This window comes from Dermacentor variabilis, chromosome 7, assembly GCF_050947875.1.
Source record: "Dermacentor variabilis isolate Ectoservices chromosome 7, ASM5094787v1, whole genome shotgun sequence".
Taxonomy (NCBI): domain Eukaryota; kingdom Metazoa; phylum Arthropoda; class Arachnida; order Ixodida; family Ixodidae; genus Dermacentor; species Dermacentor variabilis.
Window position 1 is genome coordinate 87,688,814 of NC_134574.1, and position 26,019 is coordinate 87,714,832.

At 44.9% G+C, this 26,019-nt stretch overlaps 1 protein-coding gene across 1 annotated transcript in view; it reads left to right on the forward strand.

The window, feature by feature from the left end:
- Positions 1–1,031: 1,031 nt before the first annotated feature.
- Positions 1,032–26,019, forward strand: part of LOC142587610 (mitochondrial basic amino acids transporter-like) — a 48,355-nt gene continuing 23,367 nt past the window's right edge. The window contains exons 1-2 of the mRNA XM_075698749.1: positions 1,032–1,662; positions 23,803–23,846. Of these exons, the coding sequence (XP_075554864.1) occupies positions 1,629–1,662; positions 23,803–23,846 (78 nt within the window). The 5' untranslated portion in view covers positions 1,032–1,628. The remainder of the gene's footprint in view (positions 1,663–23,802; positions 23,847–26,019) is intronic.

Below are 26,019 nucleotides of genomic sequence, written 5' to 3' on the forward strand. Positions count from 1 at the left end.
CCCCTCGCGTTACCGTAAACGCTGCCACAAGATTTGTGGGAATGTCTAGAAATACTATTCAGTATTTCTTGTCAAGGCGTCCGTTAGACAACACTTAGTGTGATGTGCGCAGGACTTACAAAAGTGTCGTTAAACGTACATTGCTAAAAGAGGGCCTTGATGAAGACAGCTAACAGACTTTTAAAGTAGCCGTTCAAGACAGCTTTCACAAATCAAATAGCTGCTTCCGTCTTTCGTGACTTTCTTCTTCTTTCTTTCGTGACTTTCTTTCTTCTCTCTAATTAGCACTCCGACTTTCAATACCTCCCTGTAATTTTTCTTCGCGCTATTTCTTTGTCATGAACGCTTAACGAGTCATTCGGTTTTCTGTTTTAGTGTGATCCGCATCGCGATGCGGGTGAGCTCTCGAGGTCCCGAAGAAGACAACTCGCGCTTCTCCTCACTGAGTCAGAGAAACCATCCTCCGGTTAAGCACAGCGGCTGTCATTTTCGAGAGTTGTCGCATTTCATGGCCACATCGCGCAGGTATTACCCCATAAATGTTGTTTAGGGCGCTCCAGAAGTACACGTTATCAGACGCTGCGAGCTACTGACTGAGAGAGAGTCGAAATGTTTCAGGGACCTGCCACTAGGACGCTCAGCAACAGGCCATGGCGTCGCACTGCAAGTGCAGCTACATCTGCGGCTATAGGGCGTGATTTAGGCGTCGCGAACGCTATCCTCTACAGAGCTCGGACAAACAGGTGATTACGCGGCGCGCTTTCGCTGTTGTGGGAACTCCGGGGAGCCGTAAAGGCTGCCTTTTTTATCTGATAAAGGAGCCGCGGCTAGCCCCACCACACCTCCCCACTTCCCCACCTACCGGTGACTTCTGCTTCCCATTGGCCGAGGCGGCTGTTTCGGAATATTTTCGCAGCGAGGTGTTCAGCCCTGTCGCTTGGGGCGGCCATAAAAAGAGGTGAAGCCGAGCGGCAGGCGGTCGCCCGAATTAAGCGCGGCAGAAGAATAAATACGCCCGCATGAGGCGAGATAAGAGCCTTTTATGTGCGGATAAGGTTCGCGGCGCGATAACGTCGATTTGAGAGCGCTGCAACCGGCTCCGTCCTCGTTAGCAGACGACGCGCGCGATCCTCCTCCGTTGTTTCTGCGGCCTGCCTTCTCGCTCGTCTGCCGCGCGAGGGCTCTAGACACCTGCCGATTTTTGTCAGGCGGCGAAGGCGGGCTATCCCGCAAAGGAAACAAAAGAGATTAGTGAGTTATCGAGTGGCGAATGCGTTGCGCTATCTCAGCTTAGTTCCTCCTCGCGCAATTGTGTTTTTGCGGAGGAGGCGCGCGGAGGTTCTGCGAACCTCGTTCTAGAATCAGTTCGTCTTGTATCCGTTCGCGAGTGCAATTATCCGTCTTTCGCTGTGCGGACTTTTTTTAAAAACGGAAGCTTTCGTCCGTTTTCTTTGTTTGCGCCGTCCGCTATGACCTGCACGACCTATTAGGGGTCCGGACTTGCGGGTAACCTTTCAACCACCGCCTACTTCTGAGGCAGCAAGTGGTTTCTGTCGCAACGCCGGCCCCCCGCATCGGGGTTCTCGTCAAAACGTCGCCCTCTGGACAGTTCCAGAACCCCAGGACTCATGGCTGTGGACTTTGCGGCAGGATGCTTAGGAGGTGAGTGTCCAGCGCCAAATGTCCGGCGCGCTATCACGGGTACGGGGGCGTACCGCGTATTGCGTGCCGCGGGGTGTTTTGCCATTCGTTTGCCTATCTTTGGAAATATTTGCGTCGAAGCATTTCCGGGGACAGGAACCGCGGTGCCAAGATTACTGCGCCAAGAATGCCAAGATTCCACAGCGTCGTCGCTGCTGTAAAATCGCGGATCGGTGCGTCAGTGACAACATATGCACTTGTGGACAGCCTACCCGAACTATATTTAAATATAGAGCGCGCCGCATGATTCAGAAAAATTGAAAAGTACGAAACCAATTGGATGCGTGAATCGGAATCTTACCAAACGTAGCCTACGAAATAATATAAAATCTAATGTAGGTTGTCACTTACGTTCGCTTATTCCCCCTCTGTTCAAGTGTTGCGGTTGTGGTAAGGGATTCTCGTGGTTAATTATTTCGTATTGATTACGACGGCGGTAACGCGCTATGAAGGCGAATAGCATTAGTGCGTCAGGAGAGAGTAGATCGAGACGGGTAACTCGACTTACGTGGTGCTTCTAAGCACTGGCGTGTCGCATCGAGGGAGACGGCAACAATCAGGTGGCAGCCGGCGTGTGCTCCCCTGAGTCTCCTCCACTCACCGGCGAAGCGCACCCGCTGAAAAAAAAAGGTTGCGGCTTGTTTCGGACGAAGGCGGAGGGGCTGCGCCACGTTATAACGCAAAACAAAAAAATTATGGGGTTTAACGTGCCAAAACCCCGTCTCTGATTATGAGACACGCCTTAGGGGGGACTCGGGAAATGTGCACCACCTGGGGTTCTTTAACGTGCGCCTAAATCTAAGTACCACGGGTGTTTTCGCATTTCACCCCCATCGAAATGCGGTCTCCGTGGCCGGAATTCGATCGTGCGACTTTGTGCTCGGAAGCCGAACACCTTAGCCACTAAGCAACCACGGCGGGTCCACGTTATAGCACTGTCGCGTTATGAACCTTGGTGAACTTTGGTGAACGTTGGTGAACCTAGGTGAACTAGAAAATGCGACGCGCTACTCGTGCAACCAGAGTGTAAGAGGAAGTAAACATGTGAAACAAATGAAGGCTTCACTCAATTATGCATTATCATTGCAAGGCACCGTCTTGTAATGTCTATGCTTGTCTTCATTGTCTTTCCGTTTCGGAAGGTTAACTTGTCGCGTGCTATTTCTGGCGAACCCTGGCATTGCTTCATCCACTATTTACAAACCTTTCATCCTTGAATCAAGTTCCTCTGCAGCGATTATTATTATTATTATTATAATTATTATTATTATTATTATTATTATTATTATTATTATTATTATTATTATTATTATTATTAGCTTGCACGTTCGGCTGCCAAAGGAAAGAATTACGAGTTTGGGTCACAGATGGCGAAATCGCCAAAAAAGAGGAAACCTGTGAAGGGGATGTGATAGGATTCGTGGATGTCTTAGTAATCAGTGAAATTAATATTCCTTGTTCTAGTATTGGTTTGTGTTGTGTGTGTGTGTGCGTGTGCGTATATATATATATATATATATATATATATATATATATATATATATATATATATATATTTGTGTGCGTATGCGCGTGTGTGCGCGTGTGTGCGTGTATGTGTTGAATGGTTACAGTGCTAGTTTCATGTCGCGTTCACGAAGCCGGGGTTCTGTAATCGATGGTTTTCTAAACGACCGCTATTCCGCATCTCAACTTGATATGTTTTACACATGCTGAATGCCTAACTTTAAGAATGAATCCTTCGGAATTTTCTCCTAATTTGCTGGTCATCTACCGCCCGCCGTCCCACAGCGTACGCCGTTCCGTACTACAATTGGAAAAAAAAATTTATTGGTGAAGACCACATGTGCATTGCGGGTGATCTGAATATTAATACTTTTTGTCAAGGCCGGGTACCGGCGTCAGATTACTTTTCTGCTCTTGCCGTGTGTGGTTTGTAAAGCACGATATCCACCCTCTTCGCACGATAAAACCGTTAAAGGTAGAATGATGCATGCTTGTTTGGACCACATTGCTGTATGGGCTGCAAATTGCAATTAAGCTTCATGTGCAATTGTACAACCGTCTAGCTGACCACTATTTCACAGCATGCCATTTATCTCAGAGCACCAGACCTTGTGAATCTAGCAATGGCACACAAGATATTGCAGCTAAGAAGTCGCGGATGAATGAGGTGGTTATGCGCAAATTGGGCGAATTAGATGAACAGTTTGATTGGTCACCGATTATAATCTTTGGTTGTCCAAGTGCAACTTGCATAATGTTCTGCGATCAGATAAATAGTTCCGAAAATAATCTGGTACGAAAGTTGTATGCAAGCGCAGAAAGAACTGCAACTGGTTAACGCCTGATGTCCTACAGGCAGCGGCTGCTCGATACAAACTTTTGGAAGCGGTTGAGGCGTACAGAAAATAATTCTACACTTCGAGCTAATACACAATTTCCAGAAACAGGGTGATCGATATTATGCGAAGAGCAACATGGCGACACTTTCGACAGCAGTTCAAGTTGTGTACTAAAAGCCCAGCTAAAACGTGGTCGTTGATCATTTCCTTTCGTGAATAAAAAAAAAAGATCCAGCCTCTTTCGTGGCCGATAAGCTTCCGTCTGATACGGCGCATATGCGAGGTGCATTTAAGCAGCACTTCGCCCATGCAGATGCTGGACACTAGCCGATACCGGTAGGCCGATGTACAATCGCCCAATTTTTTAACCTGAACGCGCGAGCATCGACCGGCCAGTCGATAAAGGACAAAAAAGCAGGTGGGGTGGGGTCCGGTTGCCGGAACAGCCTGGCAGAGGGAAGCTGCATTGGACTGTGCATTGCGCGCACGCGCGTATTCTCGCACACTTCGCCGCTGTACTCCGTTATACGGCGCTTATCGACTGGCCGGTCGATGCTCGCGCGTTCAGGTTAAAAAATTGGGCGATTGTACACTCAACAAAGCCATTGGGGCGCCCGTGTATCTGCCTCTGAAGACAATGTCTCAGCTTGCTGGAATAATGTTGTTTCATACGGAACAAACCAGGTGGCACAGATGGAATTTCACTTCATTTCCTTCAACGTAATTTTAGTTATGTTTCCACTAGCCTTCTTTTTATGTTAATGATATGGGTCAATAGTTTGAAGGATCAGATTTATTTCCTGACTTGTGTATTAGTGTTATTTTGGAAGTTTTCCATTCCGTAGAAAGGGTGCAGGTGGATGGTGATTTGTTAAATAGGAGGATTAGGAATTTTGGCATCCGCTCGGCATATCAATGGAGGAATATGTTAGGGATGGTATCTGGCCCTGGTCCTTTTTTTGTGTCAAGATTTAGTAAAAGATTTAGTACTCCTGTTTCTGTTATAAATAATGGTTACATTTTCACACCAGTGCCGGTGGTTATTTCTGGTAGTTCTCCGTTATCAGATGTAAAAATAGAGCAGAAATAATTATTCAAAGAAGTCGCAGCGTTTTTGTTATCCGCAGGAAATGTCGGTCTTTCATCTCGTTTTTTTAGGGTTTAAATAACGCCAGAATTTTTCGGGAGCATTCATAAAGTTAGGAAGTGTGTTTGTAAAATAGCGTGATTTGGCCTTCTTAATTTTTGTTTTCAAATCGTCCACGGCGTAAGTTAATTGTTGAGCAGTTCGTTGTGAGGAATTGAATTTTTTGTTTCTTCTGATTCGGCGAACTTTCCTTTTTGCATGAATAACGATCCGAGTTATCCAGGGGTTATGTTTATGAGTTTTCTTAGTTTTCTAGGGGACGTAGTTACTGATGCAATATGACACAACGGACTTAAATTCGTGCCATAAAATTTCTGTCTGTGTTTCCATCATGTGCGAGTTGATTGAATGACGATAGTTGAAATGACAGTGTACCAATGATGCTTGTATCATCAGCTCTGCTGTAGTCTTTATAGGTTTTTGTTGGTTGTGAAGAGGGTAGCGAATACTAGTTAGTGATCTGACAAGCCGGTTGAGAAATCGAATTTAGCGTTATGGGTGGGGAAATGATTGCTTAAAAATACTAGGTCTAAAATGTTAGAACTGTATTCTTGTACACGCGTGGGTTCAGTTATTATCTGGGTTAGGTTAAAAGAGAGCATAATGTCGAAAAGAATATCTGCGCAAGGTGAACGGTGATGCAGTGTGTGCCAATTGATATTAGGGAGATTAAAGTCGCCTAGTAATATGAGCTTGGTTTCCTTCACATGCTGCTGCTTATACACGTGCAATGATTGCAATACATTCAAATCAGTGGAAGGACTACGGTAAATGCATCCAACAATGAAGGTGGTATTGGCAAAGCAAAGTTTGCAAAATGCAGCTTCAACTCCGTCAACATCAGGCAACTTAACGTACGGAATTTCCCTTTTTATCAAAATAGCAACGCCACTGCCTCGTGTTGGCCGATCTTTGTGAATAATGACGTAGTTTGGAGGAGTAATTTCGAAGTCCTTGACGTCTTTGGTTAGCCAAGTCCCTGTTATGCCTATAAATTCCGGTTCGAAAGCTATTAACATTGATTCGAGGGGTCCGAGCTTACTACTAACACTTCGAGTGTTAATATTACCGAACGTTATTTTGGATGTTGGTGACGGCGGAAACGCAAGGTTTGCGTACCGATGTCCTCGTTTTTTGTATCGCTTGAAGTGGACGTAATGGGGGTCACCTCATTTTCCTCGTCCCAAGAATAAAGGCAACCATTAATCTTTAGTTTGTCGTAGACTAGGGCCACTTTATCACCGGACTCCTTCCTTGCTTTTCCATATTGCCATAGCTTCTTCCTAATATCTCGAACTCGCGGTGAAAAGTATTTGCTGATGGCGTAATCAGTATCCTTGAGTTTTTGACAGTTACGCAAAATTTTTGTTTTGTCTCGGAAGTCTAGGAGCTTAAAGATTATTGGTCTTGTTTTGTTTGCCATTGGTTTGCCTAGTCTGTGGATGCGTTCTATTGCCACTGCTTTTAACTTCAAAGTATGCCTAATGACCTTTTCATCCGCTGCGCGTTCCAGAGATTCGGTATTTTCTTCGGTATCTTCCTGCATACCATACACAATAATGTTCGACCTTCTGGATCTATTCTCTAGATCGTCTAGCCTTTATTCCAAGAACGATACAGTTTTTTGTAGGCTAGCGATTTGTTTAGTGCAAGCTGCAAGATTGTCTTCAAGGCATGATAGACGTTCTAGTTTGTTATCTATCGATGTCAGTCGTTCCTCCTTTATTGTCTTTATATCAGCGGCGATTTGAGTTAACTGTTTGGCAAGGCCCGAAAGGTCAGGCCCGGGATTTGTCTCGACATCTCCGGCAAGCAATAACAACTTTGCAAGGTACGCCTTGTCATACAGAGAATCGAGAAGCACCGTAGGGCACGGCAGCACGACGAGACAGCGCCCACTAGAGCGAAAACACTTTCCAAAATGCCTTCTTACCTGCACAAAGAAGACAAGCGGGTGAGCCATCTGCGTGCAAGCCCTGCTGCCGTGCCCTTTGGGATGTGCTGGGTCGTCGCCGGCTTTTATGCTCCGGGTGAGGTGAGGGACCGTGCTGGACGGCTTCAAGGATGTTCTTCCGCTGGAGGTAGACGATGACGGTTTCCCTTCCGCACATGGTAGGAAAGGAAACGACGAAAAGGTATCGTTCTGAAGCACATGCGCGTCGAGAATCACGAAAGGCTGATTTGGTTCTTGGTGTCCCGCTGGTATCAGCAGCAGGCTGGCGGTAATCTGCACAAAGAAGACAAGCGGGTGAGCCATCTGCGTGCAAGCCCTGCTGCCGTGCCCTTTGATTGATTGATTGATTGATTTTTAACTTCTTATAGTAACGCAGGAGCTATTAGACAAGCCGTATAAGGGCGAAGGGAAGGAGGGGGCAAGTACTCCGGTTTAACTTATAATATCCGGGGCTTTTTAAATACACGAGCCCACTATATATATCTAAGCTAAATACGTATTTAGTGATTATATACTGTCTTTATTATTTTACGTGACATGCTTAGGGCTATAATCAGGATGAACACATGCGTCACTCGTTTCTTGCAAACTTCTACTTCGATACGTGTTTTCTTCATGTCGTGATTGTTTCAATATGTGGCTGAAGAGGACCCAAGCTTCAAGAATGAAGACTTCGGCCTCGATCCGCTAAAACCTTAAAAAAGTCAATAAAGTTTTCCATTCCATTCCATTCAATATCTACCGCAGGCTCGCCATAGCTTATTACGAATTGGGCGATACATTACGGGGCTTCGCAAATTTACCAAATACGGTCTCAGCAGCATTTTTGTAATTTTCTTGTCACCTTGTCCTTCTTTCAGATGCTTTCCGCTTCTTCACACACAAAAAAACTAATAGTGTGCCTAGGATTTACGACAGATCATAGGGGCAAAGACTTTACGTACATTTCTGATTTAAAATTTCAATCAATCTCAATACTGCTGAGATTGTACTTTGGTTATATCGATATCAAATCCACAGCTATCATTATTGTGCACCTCAATCTCAGGACACGATTCCACCAGTTGTCAGTACGTTTATCAGCTGACCCTGCGATGAGCGTGTATCACGTGAGGCGAAATGTAGAAGCCAGAAGCATACTACTTCGAACCACTGCAGTTGTGCCTGGGGTAACTGATCTTAAATACACCGGGTTCCTGTATCACGTGGCCATAAACTCTGGAACCACGTGTCATGACCTCGTGCACGAAAGTCCAAAGTGGTGTAACCGGACCGAAAAGCCGTGTATGCACTGAAAAAGCTGTTGGCGCCTTACGGTGTTTCAATTAGGCGATTTGATATGTAGAGCAGTGATATCTGCTCTAAAATCGACAATGAAAGGTCCGATATAAGAATGCACAGTACTTCCCTTTAAAGAGAGGTCATATAAAATGTCGTGAAAAGCGAGAATTTCATGGTTCAAGAATATGTGAAGTCCTTACTCTTTCAATTACACGCGCACTCCAGTCACTACCTTTTTTTTCTTTAGTTATATAAGACAAGGAGGCAGCAATATTGTCACGTGGTGGTTACGTTGAAGAACACAGTAGCAATACTGTGAAAGACAAAACTAACTTTTATTGGGTGAACCTGTGCCCAGAAATACAGGCTACACTTATAGCTCAACGATAGCGGCGAACACGGTCGGCGATCGTCGAAAATCTGACCAGCGGGTCAAGCGCGTCGGATTTTATAGATCAGTCGTCGAATGTTCCAGAGTAATCGCTGGGACCTGCGTGCCTTCCACAAAGTTTTACATTATTCGCGTCGCGCACACATGCGATCAGATTACACAAGGTTCGGTCAGAGACAGTGGATAGAAGCATCGATAACTTTCCAGAAACTTCCGATACATGCAGAGGCGTCCTGCGCTGTACGATAACATTTGTTAGACTGTAAAACGTGTCGCCCGATAAAGACAAACAAGCACACGTGTCAATATATTACCTATGAAAGGAAAGATGGCTTGTGGAAAGTGCACGCTACGTTTCGCTACTACGGAGATTCTTACATTCGCAAATTTAGGGCAGCAAGCACAAAATGTTCAGCACAAATTTAGGCAGTGGCCTACAGACTAAACATTAGAGCTGGAAGGAAGACGGTTATGGTGTTGCCAGTGGCTTATTGTTATTCCTTAGTATTTAACAATGCTTATTCGTGAGTTTTACCAACGTTAGAAGGGGGCATCTCGTTTACTCCGCAAACATTCGCCTTAATGGCTTAAATTCAAGGCAGGCGTCTCTGTGCGCACAAAGCGTAGTTAAAAAGAAGTGTTTGCCGAGCTTATCGCCATAGATTTGCGACGCAAAGAGACGATCGCGCACGTTCTCTGCGAGTGTGCGCAAACGGTTCCAGCCACCGCCTTCAACAAATTTGAAAGCCATTCTCCTCTGGGAAAACACGACAGCCCTTCCGCTGTGAGAGCAGGTACGTACTTGAGAGGAGAAAAACGCCCTGCACTGCGGACTTTTGCATGGACCCTTCAAAATGTGCTCGAGAAGGTCTGCTCTGCTGAAGTCCGTATCTCGGGCTCACGAAGAACATAATGGTCAGCGCCCGGCGATCATTTGTTCGGGTCTAGTCAACTGGCATCAGCCACCTGTGCAACGTTGACTTAAACTGCATCGCACGAACTACTCAGAGACGTCCACAACACGTTTGATGCAATCAAGCCTGCCGATTAGCGTCATATCGCGTGATGCTTCGCTAGTTGAAAAGCTTTGACTGAGAGGCTTTGACAGATAAAAAGGAAAAAAATAATTACCAGCTTTTCCGTATCAGTCACGTTTGCTTATGTGTTTCTCTGAAAGACAGGCTGTCTAGCTTCACACTCTGTGCCTCAACAAGACGTCGTTTAAATGCATAAATACGTCATGCATCGTAAGTAGTACAACATTCTCTTGTAGGAAGAAGCCCTAATTGAATAAATTGTGAGGAGTAACGGCCCCTAAGCTTCCCAGTGTACTATATGAGGGACGCTGTAGCGGGATTGGTCGCAGTGGAGCTCCGAATTCACGTTGGCCGCGCAGGGTTCTCGATCGTGCACCTAAATTTAAACAAACGAGCGTTCCTGCATACAACTCCGATCGCAATGCGACCGCCGCTGTCAGGTATCCGAACCGCGACCACGTGCTCCGCTGCGCAACGCCGTGGACCCTGGTCCACCGCTCTAGAAGTGAGAACATCCAGACGGCTTTCTATCAAATTTAAGATAACGCAACCAATGGTAATTCGGAACGTGCACCCCGATTGATAAATTCGAACTAATAAAATTCTGTTTTGGAGGAGAGCGCCTCGACATAAAACAGAAAAAAAAATTTTACATGACGAAGTTTCGAGCTAGACCAATTGCTACACGTGCTAGCTACATAAAGGAATAAGCAGCGGTAAACAGGAAAAACAAGCGAAGACGGTGGGGCAGGTTGGGCAAATTGGTGAAGTTAGTGCGATCACGGCCAGGGCGGTCGCTTGATGCTCGCCCGACGGTGAGGCACAAGCAGTGACGTCACTCATAGATGGGCACGTATACTGAGGGCGTCACAGTTGCGCACTTGAGCTGTTCAGTAGCGCTTTTGTGTGCGAAATCGTCGGGAATTAATTGCGCTCTAAAAATTAGCACCGCCAAGTTGTTTTTTTTTTCTTTTACTTCTTGGAAATGGTTATGAGCTCCTCGTAGGGCGCGCTTCAATTCGTCCATTGAGATCAATCGCACTGGCTGTGTCGTGTAGAAAGTTAATTAAAAGTGCATAATAATTTCTCTAATTATTACGTCGAATCGTTTTTAAACGTTTACCTCTGTGGTAAACGTAATTCAAAGGAAATAATTTATTTATCTCGGCTCCGGTAACTTCAGCAAATACTGAACGGAAGTCGTGAAAAACCCGGTGTAAGATAATTACAAGACAAAGGCGCAGTATGTGTTGCGTAACATTTGCGATGTTGCATAAAATTGAGAATATCATCGAACTGAAAACGTAGCATGGAGTCCTATCTGCTGAGCGCCGCACAATAGGCATGATAAATAATGTTACACATTCTGAGATGGAATTTCGTCGCGGAAGAGTAACCTTTATTGCCTCCCATGCACGCACTTGACCCTTTAGCATTGCGTTTCTTTTGTATTCTCGTCCGAAACACCCACGTGCATGCAGTATTGTTTTTCTTGTTTCCTGTAATTGTCCTGCATTTAAGAATCATTATACGTGCAAGCGTGTCACAGCAGTTAACAAATCCGTAAAACAAATAATGTGACAGCTAACACACCACGTAATGTTTACAAAAAGCCCAGAGAAAGGCGTGGCAGTCAAGTGCTACAAAGCTGTTCATCTTCTGCACTGCGTTTCGCAGCGTCGCGATCACGAAAAGGGGCAGAGCTCCCCCCCCCCTCCCTCTTCCCGTCACGTGACTCACGCGACAGGGGATTACACTGTATGCGGCATTGCGCAGTTTTCGTTACACCTTCTCCGGGACCAGCCCAGTTTGCTCGGAGCGGACAATACGCACGCGCCGAACCCTCAGAAAAACGACGTGGAATTTTGCGCTTAAAAAAAAAAAACTAATTGTGCGTTTGATTGCCTGCATTTGTTGCCGTGAAAATATTTGTGTACCGTTTGTTGCTTGATTGCCTAATCCCTTCGAAAACAGAGCGGTTGGTCACACAGGTTCACCCGTACAGGAGTAGTCCGAATGGGGCTATACATATAGGGCGATTCGTTTTAGGAATGCTGTCCAGTGTGTGAGCTTCTCGACAAAAAAGCCGCAGTAGAAGCCACGGTAAGCAAAGTCCGGGGTAAGAGAGCTGCTGGAGGCGCGAAGCGGTGCAGAGAGGCACTGACACTGTTCGTGTGACACCGCAATGGGACGCTAAGGGACCGAAAGGTACGGACATTGCGCCAAAGACAAGGAGAAATACGAAACTGCGGGAAAACAAGGATGCCTTCATATAAGTGCAGGCGCCTCGACGAATAACGACCACCAATAAAGGCACCTGCCTCTGCAGTGACGGTCGACGCGAAGATAACCGTAAGAAGGCTGCGTGTGATGTTCGCTGTATACCAAACGCAATTGAGGCAGAAGAACGCGTTCAAAGAAACGAAAACACCTCTGAGGTCACTTTACCCGGTCGTCATGTTACTGTAGTCAAACCTTCAATCTACATAGTTCTACTGGAAGGGAAATCAGAACGTCTTGTCCCTTAACTGCGAGTCGGCCTAGTTGGAACATATTCATCTTAAAACTTTTTGTGCGCAAACAGAGACGATGTAAGTGCTCGTCCTTGTGTTGCTCCTATTCTTCGTCCCTGTCTGTTTGCGCAAAAACAGTTTTAAGATGAGTCTTGCCCCTGTTGGCGTTCCAGGAGGGTACATAGTAATTAACTAAACAATTAGTCATTAGTTTGCTTAACAAGTGGCAAATGAAAACATGCTACTGCGAATGAAAGACGTTTGTGTGAGTTTTTTCATAGTTTCCCGCGCTTAAGTGAAAATTTTCAGTTATGAAAGCATACCCCAAAAGATGCGTTGAGCTTTGCGAGGATAACTGAATATGAATGCACTTTGATATTGGGACAATTAGTGCGTTTGGAACAGCGTTTGAACGCTTTCAAAATGCTTCAAGATGGCCGAGTTATTGTTATATAGCAAGATGCACAGTTGGGCGGGGACATTACGTACGTTTTGATTGCAATTCAAAGGAGATGTAAATACGGCGTGTTTCTTTTAAAAAAAAGAGAAGATACACAATACAAAAGATTGGGAACGTAACGTGCCAAAACCACAATCTGATTATGAGGACTCAGAAAGAGTTTTGACCATCTGGAGGTCTTGAACATGCCCCTGAATTTCATTAATCACGTTTTTTTTAGGACGAATCTTATCAGAACACTAAATATGGGAGACTCGAGACAAAAATGTAAATTACTGGCAAATATTTCACTTGTGTCTAGAATCCACTGTTATCAGTATTCGGATAAGGGTGGTCACAAGAACATGCTGTATTTATGTGCCCAAGTTGCGAGCAAAATAAATCGTAATCAAACGGCATAGAACATTTGTTTGGCCACGTTGAAGAATTTGGAAGCCATTGAAAAGGTCTCCCAAACGCAGTAATTACTACAATGTCAGACCGCATTCATTTTGCCGGCCAGGCCTGCCATGATAACTACCGATAAAAATATTTATTAACAAAATGTTACTCATATCTTGAAGTAATTGACTTCCACAATTGCATTCAGCCAGTGTTAGAAGCATGGGCTCTCGCTAGAAAAATTTTAGCTATAGCACTAGTTCCAAGTAATAAGGACTCCAAGTGTACCGTGCATTGCACTCTTGTCCCAGGTAATTAGAGTGCTAATTAGAGGCTAGTTGTTTTACATGCAATGAAGAAAACAGTGTCGACATCATCTGTCCTCTTCGCTCACGTGCGCTGTTCTCTATGTTCCAGTTAACAGCTTTTCGCAATGCGTTCTTCTCCAGTGCGGAAACATATTACGTGGCACAGCAGCACATTGTACATTTGAGAAGCTTGCACATTTCTTGGGAGCTGCGTAGCCTTTTGAGGAAAAGGTTATCCTTTGAGTGGTACATAGCTTATACTTCGATTTTGGGGAACCATCGCGTCCCTTAAGTAAAAATAAAAAAGAAATTATTGAACTTTCGTTATCCGATTATTGTGCTGTCCATTACGCTAAAATATTTCCGCACTCCTTGGTGAAGCAAGGTTTAGGTACGGGCTAGTTGGTATAGCATAGTTTCAAACAACACTTACAGCGCATACAGGGACAAGGGACCAAAAGAACGACGAAGACAAGCGCCGACTTCCAGCTGATTTTATTTTAGATTTAGACATTAAGACAAAAGCGGCCCCCACAAAGCATCAAACCGACATGATTATGCATTCAAAATCCAAAGGAACCATGACCGCACACGCGCTCTCGTTCATCTTAGGCGGCGGTCATGGTTCCTGATTATGGACGGCTTTTCAGGGGCGAAATTGAAGAATGCATGCATTTAGGTTTCCGTATTTTGGGTACCGCTTGACATTGTGATCGACGCAGCTCATAGGCGAAGAAAAGAAAAGACGTAACAGATGCTAAGTCAGGAAAGCCGAACAGGGCACGTAATACGTGTCCGCTGATAGTTGCACCATTACCAGAGAGAAGAGTGATTGCTAAACCCTTCACACCCCAGTTTCGCCCCCCAACATCCATCTTTCCACCTCCGTTGTGTCAATCTGAAAGGCAACGCTGGATGATTTATGCCTTGTTCAGAAGTGCAAAACTTTCAGCAAGGATGTAGCGGTAAATGCGAACGAGATGCGTATATATATAAACATTACGTCGCGCGTCTCTCTCTCTCTCTCTCTCTCTCTCTCTCTCTCTACATATATATATATATATATATATATATCACACTATACCAAGCTCTCCCACCCCCTCTACATCTGCCACTTGACCGAGTTTCCACACATCGCACAAACACACTTTTTCCCACTTTGACGTTCCTAATGATAAGGCATTAAAAATGATGGTATGTTGGTAAGTGTGACAAATAAACCGGCTTCACCTACACAACGACAACAACACCAAAGAGCTGGTGAAGATCGCAGTGTGGGTCAGAAAAGCAAAGCAGGAAATGGTACACGTATGTGTTGATAGCCCATGCACAGGGACATGCTGAACATGCGCTTCAAGTTGATCACACGTTGTTTGTTTTGTTTCTTTTTTTAAGTTTTATTCGTTGTTATGGACAACTCACATTGTGAACGGTCTTCCTGTAAAACGGAAGCGTCCACATTAACGAGATTGACTGTACCGCCGATTTCATTGCCAGGCCAAACAACTAATGACCAGAACGTCGAAACCCACAGTGAAAATAACGGCCCTTTTTACCTTAGAGGGACACTAAAGGGAAAAATGATTTCTTCTGCAGCAGTGAATTACCGTTCTGCAACACCAAAAACACCACTCTTACAACGATAAGATGTTTGGTAAGCCAGAAAAAGCGCAAGAACGAAATACGGGTGGTGACGCCTACTTAAGTTCCCGCACCAAGAGGCTGTGACGTCTTGGATTCTGATGGCATCTTCTAGGGCCTACTAATTATATATAGCAGTACAGATTGACTACATTGTGTTCTAAAGGAACGAAATATTAAACATGGCAAGTTTCGGCAACCTTCATTAAGCCAACGCGTCCCAAATGCGAAAACATACTCTGGAATTCCTGACGTCACTCTGACGTACTGGCATTTGGGTTTCAGCGCGAAATTCAAATACTGATACTTGGACGTTCATTTTCTCATCTAATAATCAAAGTATTTTTTTTAAATGACTGCCTGCAGGGTTCTCAAATAATGCTTCATTAGTCTAAACTGATTTATTGTTTCGCTTTAGAGTTCCTTTAAATAGGGCTGTCAACATCATTTGCGGAAACGAGTGCCGTTTACCTTAACAAACGACACGAAAACGGTCATATTAAATTACCGTCGTTATAATGCAGAGAGACAGCTGTTCAGAGCCACAATTTTTGTGCAGACGTACGAGAGCGCTACGGCGCTTCTTATTCGAAAGTGGAGTTGGCGATCGCACCTCAATGGGAACGTGTTGACTACATGACGTGCGTGCGCGGGCGCGTATACCCACTCCTTCTTTCTCCCCCATTTCCCTAACATCATATACCCTCTTTTTCCTCCTCCCTTGTAGAATAGCAGACTGGATGCAATCTCGATGGACCACCCGACCTTTCGTTCTTTTTTTTCTCATACACGCATTCACGTTCAAACGGCGTTGGGGTGAAACAGGGTGTACGTGCGTAGTTTAGTTTGACACCATTGCTTGGGCGTCGGCCAAAACTTTAGTTAGCTTGAGGTGGCCCATCTAATTTGGCCAAGGAGTGTTCTAGTCCGCAAAATTACCTAATTAGTATAGTTTAAAACAACAGGACTGTCAGCGCTATTATAGGCCTAGCGGACAATCGGACGCCTTAAAGCTAGCCGTACTAAGGAAGCTTAAGCGTTCGTCAGCGTATTGCGCGCAGCTTATAATTTACAAGTGAACTCATCATTTACGAGCCCGCAATAATGCGCTGCGACGTACGCCAAATGCACGTGTTGGAATTGGACCGTCAGTGGGGTTCTCAAGTTTAAACGCGACGGCCTTTCCGCCGCTGTAAGTGTTCCACGGGCATGGCCACAAAAGCGCTTTTTCAATCGCACAATTTATCGGGGCCGTTACTGATAGCGGTCGATATAGCCCTTTGTCTTTCTGTGTTGACTGTTCACAAAAGAGGCCCGTCTCTGTATCTGCCTGGATGTCGCGACAGCTCGTCTTATCGCGTTCAGGATATAAGATACTTATCGCAATGTGGAGGCCCTGTGCCGTTTAGCTCCACAGCTGTGTTGAAGAGACGCCAATCTCAGCCGTGCACTACTAGATCAGTTAATATTGCCCCCCAGCTACCAAATAAGAAACTAGCGCCCTTATAAGACAACAAAATGGAACAGATGATGCTCGCGGTGTACTCTGCAGAAGAACCATATCAGTGGGAAAGTATTTCCACTGAAAGGTTTCTGTTTATTTTTTGCACAGCATTTCATTAATAATAATGACAAAGAAGTTACGCGCCTGCTATCTTGCACCACATAGAAATCGTTGCAGTGTTTTCCAGTAGCACGCGTTCAGGCTTTTTTTTTTCTGTGATAGGCTATGAACGCTTGTGCCACCTAACGTTTATTGCCACGTGGTCAGTGTTAGACCTGTGACAGCGATTCTCGGACTCTGCGTTTTTTTTTTTGCCTTCTCTAAATGGGACTCAAGCTTCGGCTTGAGTCCCCCAGCCCTGCTACCCTACTTATCAGTGTAAGCTGAATTGCAGATTTCTTAACATTTTTGCGCTGGAGATCAAACTGATAAGTGTGGAGTGTTCGTGGAATAAAACGCGTCAATTTAAAGCGAACTAATGCGCGTACTTTCGTTTCCACTGGATGCAGTCCGTGTCACATCGACGTAATTTTGGCGCGTACACTTAGATCGGAGTCCGCGCCACCTTTTATGAACAGATTTCTAGCAAGACGAAATGGTGCTCTCCAGTACTTTGCACATATGCAGGGTTCTACTGAATGCTCCCTGTCGCGATTCGTTCCCTGAGCGCTGTACAGTACTCATACGTGTGCAGTGTGCAGTATTTATCAGGGACGACATGATCAATAAGCGCGCTGGGAACCCGTCACATTCGCAGCTACGTTTATTGGCGGCAAACGGGGCTCCGAGGGCGTAAACCAGCCGGCCCGATAGCGAATGATCCTTTCGGTTCTCTGCGACGAGAGCAACGCAAGAAAATCAGTGACAGTGATCTCGCGCGATGTTACAGACGATGAAGATTGCATTGTACAGATTACTTCCCCCATCTGTCGCCTCAAATATGACGCTCGAATGAAGAATCACATGTCGTACGTACATAGGGGTGTATAGGCGTGCGGGTAAACTTATCCGTGGACAAAAGTTCAGGATAGGAAATCTTAAGTGAGCGGCTCTGGGAGCCACGGAGTGAGCGAGAGGCGCGATGTATCAATGGAAGTAAGCAATGATTCTGACACCCTTATAACAAACACCCTTTGAAAGTAAAGTTCGACACCCTTTGAAAGTAATCTAGCTTGAATTACACTTTCGTACGTCGTTTATGACTTGTTTGTATAGTTCCCACCCTGCAACAGCCCTAATGACTTAGAGAATAGTAAATTTAAAAAAAAATGTTTAGCTGACTTTAGAATATTCCGTTCAAGACCACTAGGTGCCGGTGAAATTCGAAACAAGCCACATTTGGAAGTTTCATTGAATACATTGGTGACACTGAAGACAATGTTTCTTACATCTTCAAGTAGTCAGCGTATCGAGCAGAGTAAGGAGTTGCATCAATACTTTTCTTTAAGAACGCTAATTGGTGTTTGACGTTCCTTAAAACATTCACTTTTCTAACCAAATCAGTTTACTGCATCTATATTGGGGAGAAAACAAATATTTCGAGAATTTCAGTCGTGTCACAGAGCATCATTATTATTGTCAACATCATCAGCAGCCCATTTTCGTCTACTGAGGGACGAAGGCCTCTTCCAGTGATCTACTGACACCTGTCGTGCGGCAGCTGTGACAGTCTCATGCCGGAAAATTTCGTCTTCGCATCACCTAGTTCTCCGCCATCCTCTACTACACTTCCCTATACATTTTAAAACCCCTCTATTACTTTAATAGGCTCCCGGTTAACGACTCGGCGCATTAGTGGACTGTACAAATCCATCTCCACCTGTTAATCTGGAATTGAATTCCGGCTACCCCTATGTACTCGCTCATACACAAGCACTGTTTTACTGCCGATAGTAAACTTAGAGATATATGCTTTCGGTGAGATACTTTGCTTTCCTCGTGTTTATTATACTAATGTTGTGATCAGCAACGGTGTTTCATCTTTCCGTTTGAAGATTTACGCAGATCAAACGCACACGTTGGAATCTAGGTGAAGCGAAGCTGTGATGGAGCGGTTAATACAATGTTATAAACTTGTCCATTTCTGTTTCATCGCCTTTGGCGTCAAGGTAATTGGCGCGCACATGTGTTCTCGCTAGTCCGTGCTACAAAATGTGACAAATCTGATATCGTTTTATGTGTCCACATTTCTTCTTATACATTTTAAATATACCGACCACTTCGTGCCAAATCCCCGGTTTTGAGTACGTGCCACTGTACAGAAATCATCGTCATAAACAACATACGACCATGTTTCATGGCCGATCCTTCATCGTAGTTATAGGTCATAGCACGGAAATCGTGATCATCGACACACAGTGACCCTCTCAAAGCACGGAGAAAAAAAAAGCGTAGGAGAGGCGCAGGCCAGCCGGGATGTCTCGGAGAAAGTGTTGCTGAAGTCATCTGCTCTTTTTCGCAAAGGAGCACTGGGACTGGTGCCCCAAACGTAAACGTTGTCATAGCAACCACGCTCTTGAACCTCTCATTGCTGCTCTCATCCTCCGAAAAGTCATATCACAGTTTTCGACCCGTGCCATTCTCGAAGCAAATTCCGTTCGCGAGATAATGCAAGTTTGGAGTGTGGTGTGTAAGCTTGAAAGTGGTGTTTTGGGTCTGCAAGTGTGATGGTCAGCCAACAACAGAGACACTCAAATAATTAGGGCGCGGCCCTTCGTCGGCTTCTTCAACGTGCCACCGAAAAACACTGGGACGCGTCTGCTTCACTAAAGCTATCACAGAAGTTTCGGAGGCTGTCTTCTGACGCGCGTCAGCAGCGCCCACTTCCGGCGGATCGTAGCAATGCAAATTCAAAGCGTGCGCTTATCTGCTCCGGCGAGCTGGTTAGAGGCGTAAAAGGATATGGCACACCAAAATTGTTCCACTTCCGGCTTCAGAAACGTGACGTCAGGACTTGTCCTATTTTGTGGCTTTCCTCCATGTGGAAAAAAAATAGTTGGCGCTGATGTACCGCCCACTTCTTCGCCAAACTCCCGTTGTGGGCGTGCGCCATTGTACCGCCCGTTTGTTGGGTATGTGCCATTGTATGTAAATCATCACCATCGTTATAAACATGCGGACACGCTTCTGGGCCCGATCTGTAGCTGTGAGCATGTGCCATAGTAGGAAACTACAATCCTCAACACGCGGTGATTACCTCAATGAGCCACTTGGTGGCTCTGTATGAATCGCCCGCTTCTTGGCCGATCCCCTTCTATGAGTATGTGCCATAGTATTGAAAGCATCGTCATAACCCTACACGTGGACGTGCTTCTTGATTGATACCCTCTTGTAGGTAGCTACCGTTGTATGGAAACCACCAACAGCATCAACACGCGGTGATCGTCTCAAAGCAGCTAGTTGCTTGCACGATCTGTGCAGCTCGTTTCCTCGCCAATAGCCCCTTCTGGCTATGTGCCACAAAGCGACCATCTGAAAGAGCTAATTAGTGTTGGCACGAGCGAAGTGCACGCGCGTTTCTGACATTCTATAACGGATGCTTAGAAAATGTATTGACAACACGCCATACTCAATTAGGCTTCTACCTTTTAAATATAGGGGTCGTCCTCCCTATGACGTGCTCACAGTATTGGTTCTATAAAGACTCTGGACAATTATACTGAGTGATCGCTATGCCTAAAGCCCGTGATCTACAAGATCCTTCTATCGTGAAAGTGCAGCTTATGTCAGAAGTTTGTACGCTGCGCAGGAACTTCCGCGGGCCTGGATGCACGTGTTGGACGCATATGTGTGTTTACCCAAGTTTTGAAGGTGCAGCCATGTTCGCCCTGTAGTATACGAGGAACGTTCGTCAGTAAGTTTCGTCATTTTTTGTTGAAAGAGAACATTGCACACCAGGTGAAAGAAACAATGACCATAAGAATCCACGCCTGCTGCTGGTTCAACGACGGAAAGAGCGCCAGCGAAGGAAGAATGACGCATGCGCAAAGCGCCGAAGGAGAGAGAGTAGCAGCAGACCGGCGGGTGCCCGAGGTTATTCGAGTACAGTCACGATGGCAGATAGACGTGTGCTGACAACGTGGTCCCTGATGGAAGTGCGTGTTGTCATCCGGTATGAATGGGCAGCTGTTCTCTGCATTGAAAGCCGCAATTTCGTGACGTCACTTCCAAAACAATGCTGAGGTGGATTGCGCTGTGCGAGAATTCCTTGCATGGCAGGGTACCCAGTTTTAACAGAGTGGTTTCTTCAAACTGATTGCACTATACGACAAATGTCCAAGTTTCCGTGGTGACTATGTGGGAAAATAATGCAAGGTGTATATTTCCTAATGCCATGGTGTACTTATTTTATTTTTGCACTAAAGTTTCCGTGGGAAAATAAATGACGAAACTTGCTTTCGGAACGTCCGTCGTATTTTCAGTTTTGTTCTCCATGCAACAAAAACAAAAGTTCGCTAGCGCACGGAGCTGCTGCACTGGTGGGGTGAGGTTCGAATCCAGGACAGAAATACCGACCTACCGCTGACCGTCCTAGGCCAAAGCATGATATGGTATGCAATGAAAGCTTCGCTTTAAAGAGACCTGTCTGGCGATGTAAAACATTTTCAAGAGTGAATTTTAAAAAAAGGTGGCTTTCGGTTCTCCAAGGGCGATCAAAGCAGTCTGGTGTGAAAGTTGATTTTGATGCGCATAAATAACGGAAGCGCTTTTCGCGCTTTTGAAGATCCCGGGCTGGAATTGGTGTTTTCGGCACCATAGCACATTGCTTTGAGGACATACGTTTCTCTTCATTGATATTGGTACTCGTAAGCCGCTGGTGAAGACATTGGAGTGCCTATCATATGGCGTTTCTATTCGGCCAGAGTTTTCCGCCATCTAGAACATCAGGCAAGGCAACAAGTCACCCACGGTGCCATGTTGTCATGTCATGTTGATGATGTTGCATCAAGTAACCATTAAAAAAACGTGAAAGAAAAAGTACTTTTGATCGAAGTTTTGGCGGGTTGGTGGTGCCAGAATATATGCATTTTTGAGTGAACAATTTCACATATCTTTATTTGAAAGACAGTATACATCTAAATGACTGCACTTTATTGTTGAAATTATGGTAATCAGATTTTCCCGCTTATTCCTTGCAACAAGTTTTCCCGGTAACTGCTTGCTAGATTTATGGAGGGTTGTCATAATCGTTTTCTCAATGCATTACGCGTGGCTGTTTTCGTCTCTTCCTCTCATTTTCTGTAATTGCATTCCTAAAAAAAATATGACAGTGAATAGTAGTATTTACGACAAGCTTATGACGCAAAATACCAAACTGAACGTGTACAACGACTGCAAGACCACTCATATACGACACCAAGGGCGGCTTGTATGAACATTTAATAACTAAAATAATAACGAATTTAAGAACGCGTTCTGAGATGTTGCATAGACAACGCCTAGTGCGCACAAGAAAGCGTTCTTAAATTCGTTAATAATTTCATTAATAAATGTTCGAGCAAGCCGCCCCAGGTTTTGCATGGTACCGTCTTAAAGCACACTTGAATTTATTTCCTCAATGTCTATCAATAGTAATGTTGGCAGACGGTTACATGTACAGTGTAGTACATGGGTAACATTCGATTGACCAAACGTAACGCTGCATAATGGCGCGGCAACTTCGATTCATCGTGGTGCAACATAATTTTGTGGTACCACCTACAGTCGCTAAGGTACATCGCAATTCGTTGTGGCCGTCCTATGAAGCAGCGGATGACGACAGTAAGGTGGGAATCGATAAAGCACTGCGTGCCTTGGTGCAAAACAACCTGATACCTTGTCGCGCTGTCAACACGAGAGAAAACAATGCAAAGTGCTTGACAGTGTGTTGCTCTATCTAGTTCTAGAAACATCTACACTCTTTTGTGGCATGTGGCATCAGTGGATGTTAATAAGGACGACTAAGGATGTGCGAAGTGCGAACATCTACATATCTATATAATCTGCAAACTGCCGCTTGCTTTTCTTCACAATGCGCAACAAGTATCTTAGCGTTTTCATGCACCTTTAAGCACCATCAATCACGGCAGTTTTCGGAGAAACACTTGTTACCTATGCGTCTTAGAGAAATAAAAAATAAATTGGAGAGAAAGAGAGGCCCTGAAATGAAACCGGGAGGGCTTTCCCCGGCAGTAAGCTTAGCCTGCTAGTCCTGATGAACGAAATGCTTATGAAAAAACAGAGACAGAACACAACCACAGTCATACCGCCGTAAATGGAAGGAAAGATCCAAAACTAACCATAAAAATATTTTGAGACGTATGTGTAACAGCAAGCGAAGCAGGTTTTTTCAAAAAAATGTTTTTTATCCTCCTCGCAGCAAGCAAGCCTCTCCAGTTTCCATTAAAGAACCTCTCCCTTTCTGTGGCTCACAGATTGAAATAGCCTTCGTATCGTGGGGACGTAGAGGGAACATTGGTTCATGTTTCAAGTTTGTCTCGAAAGAACCAGAGAACGAATGTACTTTTCTACCCTGGGGGGAGGGGGCGGCAAGGGGCACGGTGGTGAAATGACAAAGAAAGCAGGAAAGGAAAGAGTGTTGCCGGCGAGCCATCACAGCCTGTCGCATAAGTCTGTCGTCTTTGAGAAACGGAGCCGGATATTTATAAAGCCTGCTTTGACAGGGGAGCTGGGCTGAACTCTTCATTCAGAAAGCGTACGGTTGTGCAGCTCTTGTTGTCGTTGTCACCACTGCTATGCATTGCACGAAAGAAGGAATAGTGGACACAGGCCAGCACCCTGTATATCTATGTGACCTCGCAGTAATGCGTCGTGCTGTCTACACGCAGTACATTTCACGGTGCCTCAGCGGCATCTTGTGCGCCACACCGACTGTGTTTCAGGCCAGCAACATCTTGGCCGAGCCATTATTGCGAGGTCACGTCCCGCGTTATATAGCCGTGCCGTATAAACATTGTGACTATCTCGCTGGAGACCCAGTACGAGTTTGGACTGCGTAACTGTGATGTTCTGGTATTTTGTGCTTGCCGGCAGCTGTTTTTATTTATGCGGCTGTGAAATATTTTTCAGCTTCATTCGTCCGTAGCGTTGACACGGGCTGTTCATGACTCAAATGTGTGTGTTATCTTTCTTTTTCGCAGGGTGTGCTGGTGTTATAGTTGGACATCCTTTCGACACCATAAAGGTGAGTGAGATCCCGTAGCCTCGCTTTATATTAAGTTCAAGTATAAAAGGAAAAAGAGGAGAATTTCGCAAGCGCAGCAACTTGAACTGGTCGGTGAAGAGACCGCCAAGGCTGCTTGTTCTATTATTTACGTTCCATTAGGCAAAGAAACAAATCAACAAAAGAAAGGCACTAACTACGTCACATTTTTGTCGGGAGAACTCGGGGAAAGTGGTGCGTAGCATCTTCTGTGAAAACTCTGGCTGATCTAATTAAAGCAATTTACGCTATGTGTTGATTTCTATGAATCCATTTACACAGAGAGAAAGCACAACAGTTTCAATGGTTGCATGCATGCTGTTGGTATATAAATAAAAAAAAACTTATTTCTGTTTTTGTTTCGGAGAACAATGACCTGTTGTCTCTTTCCGTAATATTGTGCTTGCTAGAACGTGCGTCCTCACACTCTGAAAAAGGTTTACACCCTTTGGGGCTTATCTTGTCCCACAACGATGATCATCTGTCTTGACCGCGTTTCCTTTCTTCAACGCTGTGAGCCCTGTGTTTCCAGGTCACGGACGGCTTGTACGTTATCAGCTTGATACAGCATTCTCGGCAGGAAATTAACGAGTGCCAAGTTTTCAGAAAGGAAACGCAAGCAAGGCAGATGACGATTATCATTGTGGGACAAGATAAGCCCCAAAGGGTGCAAACTTTTCAAGAGTGCAAGATTTGAAAAGCGTGCACCTATACCATATATGATATACGAGTGGACTTTATTTCGTTCAGTTCAAAGCGGGGGACAAAAAGTAAACAAATAAACGGCTATTCCAAAGATATAGCCAGTGCTAATACTTCGTGGCAAATGGTCACTCTAGGGAACAAATCGTCAAGACGTGCTGTTACTTATTTTTGAAGCATCGGATGTGTGCGCGTATATTGAGGCCACTTGCTTCGCATCGGTTTTAGATTTGCCCTGTTGCTCTTCCTTTTCTCCTATAAGGTTAGGCTGCTGAGCACGAGGTCGCGGGATCTAATACCGGCCACGGCGGCCGCATTTCGATGGGGGTGAAATGCGAAAACACCCGTGTACTTAGATTTAGGTGCACGTTAAAGAACCCCAGGTGCTCGAAATTTCCGGAGTCCTCCACTACGGCGTGCCTCGTAATCAGAAAGTGGTTTTTGCACGTAAAATCCCATAATTTAATTTTTTTCTTTCTTTCCTCCCCTCCTTTCTATCTTCCATTTGTGTTTATGTCACCTCCTTTCTGAAGAGTGGGCAGGCGTTGTACCCCTTCCAGTGGCAGTTGTCAGCCTGCTCCTCGCTTGCCCTTTCCTGTCAAGTGTATACATGTTCTTGAAACAAATAATAATGATAATAATAATAATATAATAATAATATAATAATAATAATAATAATTCGCATCGCCTGCTTTCTAAGTAATATACGTATACTGCCACGTGTTCTTGGCACTATTGAAAGTGCGAACAATTTCAGGGTTTGCATTTAATGTTATAGTTCCTTCAATAGTGTTTTCAATAATTATTGATTTTTGATGCTTACTTCCTCACTGAACTTCATGGCATACTCCTACGTCATATTTATTTATTTATTTGTTTGTTTATTCATTCTACCGTTCTTAGAAAGCACCGTAGCTGTGAGACATAGTGAACTAGAGGGCTTTGAATTAATTTTATAGTCATGGAGGAAGTGTATCGGGGCCCGCCGTCACAACCGCATGAAGAAACCATCTAATGTCCAATGTACTCCTGTGTCTGAAACTGGGACCCGTCATCTAATCTGGACATTTTTCTAGGCAAAGACAGTTGGCGAAAATGCCGCAAGAGATGTCACGTCAAAAAACATTCTGGAAGAACCGATCTCTCAAATACAGTCGACGTTACTGCAATTAGCATTCAGTCAGTGTAGCGACACAGCGTATTGCTTGAGACACCTCAATTTAGATTCTTAGTGATCATTCGGAGATTTTTGTTCCTTCGGCTATGTGCGACTTACACTGTTTCCGGAATCGGCTCACTTTTCTGTGGCACTCGCTCGCAAAGGTGGGCCATCACCATGACGGTATAATGACGATTGTAGGGTGACGACTCAGTGACTATGATGGAATGATGAGAAAGAAATGAAGTCGATGGAACGATCAAGATGGTATGACGACGGCGGCATGACGGCAGT